Here is a 3,378-nt window from a genome sequence, read left to right as displayed (position 1 = left end):
CACTTGGGAGGCAGAGGCAGACAGATCTCTGCAAGTTCAAGGCCAGCTTGGTCTACAGAATAAGTTCCAGGACAGGCAGGGCTACACAGAGAAACTATGTCTCGGAATTAAAAAAAAAAAGTCTCAAAGGAAGGAAGAAAGGAAGGAGGGAAGGAAGAAAGGAGGGAAGGAAGAAAAGGGAGAAACGAAGGAGACAAAGAGAATGCTTCCATCAGATTGGCCTGAATACAAGTCTTTGGGACGTTTTCTGAGTTAGTGATTGATGTGGTAAGTCCCAGCCCACTGTGGATGCGGCCGCCCTCTGGGCAGGTGGTCCATAGTACATAAGAATGCAGGCTGAGCAACCCCAGAGGAGCAAGCTAGGAAGCAGCATCTTCAGTTTCTGCCTTGACTTCCCTGGATGAAGGACTACCTACGAGCTGAAAGATGAAACGCACCCTTTCCTGCCCAGGTTACATGATGTTTTATCACAGCAATAGAAACTCTATGACAGAAATTGATACCACATCATGGGCTATTGCTATGACAGACCTGTGTGTTTTAGGAGGATTGTGGTGGCATTTTTTAACTTTGGACTATATTGAGTTCTCAGAGCTTCTGCTCATATCACAACTCTTAGTGTTTCTAGAAGCTCAGAAGGGGTGGAAATTTAAGAATCTGTTAAGTTTCAGGGACTGCTTGAAGCCAGAGAGTTATTTACAGCCCATTTACACCCTCCCTTTAAAGCTGTCTAAGTCCTAAGGAGCTTACCTCCAGGATGGATGGAATGTTCCAGAGGAAACTGCTATATGACACCTCCCAAATGCAGGCTTCAATGTAAGACCTTGGGGACAGGATTACAAACACGTAGTCTAGAATAATCACTTTCCTCACAAAATTTTTAAGAGGCTTAACCTGATTTTTTTTTAAGATTTGTTTATTTTTATTTTATGTATATAAGCATTTTGCCTGCCTTCTATGTATATGAATTGCATTCATGCCTGGTGCCCACGGAGACCAGAAGAATTCCTAGGTTCCTTGGAACTGGAGTTATAAATGGTTTTAAGCTGCCATTTGGGTACTAGGAATTGAACTCAGGCCCTCAGCAAGAGTCTCAAGAGCTTCCTGAACCAGTCCCCAGCTCTGACCACAGAGCATATCCCTAGCCCTTAAGCTGAATGCCAAGCCCTTGTCAGTATACCTGGTATGCACATAACCCTTTGTAAATGTTTCTAGTTCCAGCAGGTCCAATATCTATTGGATTACTTAATGAAAGTATGAGTCGGTTGATAATGTAGAATTAATACTTAAACATATGGATCCACCTACAAGGAAATAAGAAGTGAGTGAATGAGTTTGTAGATGATGGGGTGGATGAATGAACACATGAATAAGTAGATACATGATTGAGAAGTGCGATTCTCTCCAAGAAGAAAAGAGAGCCTCCCTTTTGAGGGATTTTCCCTAGAATTTCTGTTCCAGTCTCACAAATTACTTCTCCTGTAGGAATGGGGTGTGACAGCTTCTCCAGGGGGCCTCTGCACCTCTCCATCCACCTGTGAGCCATTTCCTCCTGTACTGCCCTGACCCAGACTGAAGCCACCCAACGCATCACAGGACATCCTCCCATGATGACAACCAAGAACATTTTCCCAGACTCAAAGCCAATGACGGGCATCCAGACTTCTTCAGAAGCCCTCAACCCCACCACCAAATCTTCTACGACCAACAAGTCCAAGGGATCCATCTTTGAGATGCGGGACTCAGTCAGGAATCTGCCTGAGCAACTCCCAGAGAATTGTGAATCCTCACTTTCTAACTCTACAAACTTATACCATCTGGGCCTGTATCCAGTTATACCAAGGAAATTTCTGACCCCAAGGCTGCAGACATGTGACCCTATTCCTAAGGCCACAAAAATCTGTGTCCCTAAGGATCCCTTGGCCAAGCTTCAGCTGACAGATGAGGCATATGAGTTGAGAAAGAATCTCAGCCCAGCCCTATACCCTCTCAAGAATACACCCACTGTGTCAGCCATGAAGGTACCCTCTGCAGATACCATGGAGGCACCCTCTGAAGATACCATGGAGGCACCCTCTGAAGATACCATGGAGGCACCCTCTGCAGATAACATGGAGGCACCCTCTGCAGATAACATGGAGGCACCCTCTGCAGATAACATGGAGGCACCCTCTGCAGATACTATGGAAGCACCCTCTGCAGATACAATGGAGGTACCCTGTTCATCAGTGGTGAAGGCACCCTCTTCAGTGACCTCAAAGAGACTCTCTGCAGGGGCCATGAAGCCAAGAACCAAGACCCAAGATACGAACCAGAAGGAGCAAGACAATGAAAACCATTGTTTTTCCCTTGACCTTGTGCTTGTCATCCCAAACCAGTCAACTCTGGGCATCCAACATGTCCCTATTCCAGAGGCCACAAAGGTCACTATTCCAGGGACTCATGTTATTTCTTGAACAACCATAAAATAAACAACCGACTGCAGTTTCTGTCTCTTACATGGCTGCTAGTGTTTCCAGCTGGGTTGGCTGTGCACTGCACAAGGTCTGTGTGATCTATGTCTTTGCTTTAATAGATTCAGCAGATGGCAGTAACACATCTTGGAGAACCACAGGCTTCTAACTAAAGAAAAAGACACCCAAAGGGCTAGTGGTGACCTGGAGCAGCAGCTCAATCAGTAGAATGATTGTCTAACATGCATGAAACCCTAAGTTCACGACCCAGAACTACACAAACTGTGAGGGTCCATGTGTCTGTACTCCCAGCCTTTGAGATGTGGAAGTAGAAGAATCAGAAGTTCAAGACTATCCTAGACTCCTTAGAGTACTTGGGGTCAACCATAGCTCAAGGTTTGCCATGTAGAACTGGTGGCCCGAGTTCAATTCCTGGCTCCTACAAAAAGAAGGACAGATGTGACCCCACAAAGTTGCCTTCTGACACATGTGTGTGGCACATATAGACCCCCATACACTGAGGTCCAAGCTCTGAAACCAGAAACAGAAGAGTCACAGCAGGCTGGAAGGTTGATGAGAAGGCAAAACATGATAGACAAATAAGACTATCTTATTTACAAGCTTTATTTACCAGCACATGGGCCACTATGCCAGCAGGGATGAGCACACAGGCAGATATAAACACACACTTAAACTGATGTATAACCCACATGGAAGTAGGCACACAGGTCTCCAGATAGATACACACAAACAGGCTGAAAAAGGCGAAGGTAACAGATCTCCCCTCCAACCTACAGGCCATATTTATACAGACTTACACAAAAGTGGAATTCTGAGCCAGGCAGTGGTGGCATGCTCCTTTAATCCCAGCACTTGAGAGGCAGAGGCAGGCGGGTTTCTGAGTTCAAGGCCAGCCTGGTCTACA

The 3,378-nt window shown here is 45.8% G+C and overlaps 1 protein-coding gene across 2 annotated transcripts in view; it reads left to right on the top strand.

The window, feature by feature from the left end:
• Positions 1–2,484, top strand: part of LOC116100877 (mucin-5AC-like) — a 5,398-nt gene extending 2,914 nt beyond the window's left edge. For both annotated transcript variants that reach the window (XM_031384590.1, XM_031384589.1), the window contains exon 3: positions 1,486–2,484. In XM_031384590.1, coding sequence (XP_031240450.1) covers positions 1,608–2,456 — 849 coding nt within the window. In that variant the 5' untranslated portion in view covers positions 1,486–1,607 and the 3' untranslated portion in view covers positions 2,457–2,484. The remainder of the gene's footprint in view (positions 1–1,485) is intronic.
• The last annotated feature ends 894 nt before the right edge of the window (positions 2,485–3,378 follow it).

Source organism: Mastomys coucha, unplaced genomic scaffold, assembly GCF_008632895.1.
Source record: "Mastomys coucha isolate ucsf_1 unplaced genomic scaffold, UCSF_Mcou_1 pScaffold21, whole genome shotgun sequence".
In the NCBI taxonomy this organism is placed as follows: Eukaryota; Metazoa; Chordata; class Mammalia; order Rodentia; family Muridae; genus Mastomys; species Mastomys coucha.
The sequence above is the reverse complement of the archived record's forward strand: the minus strand, read 5'-3'. Positions and strand labels throughout refer to the sequence as shown.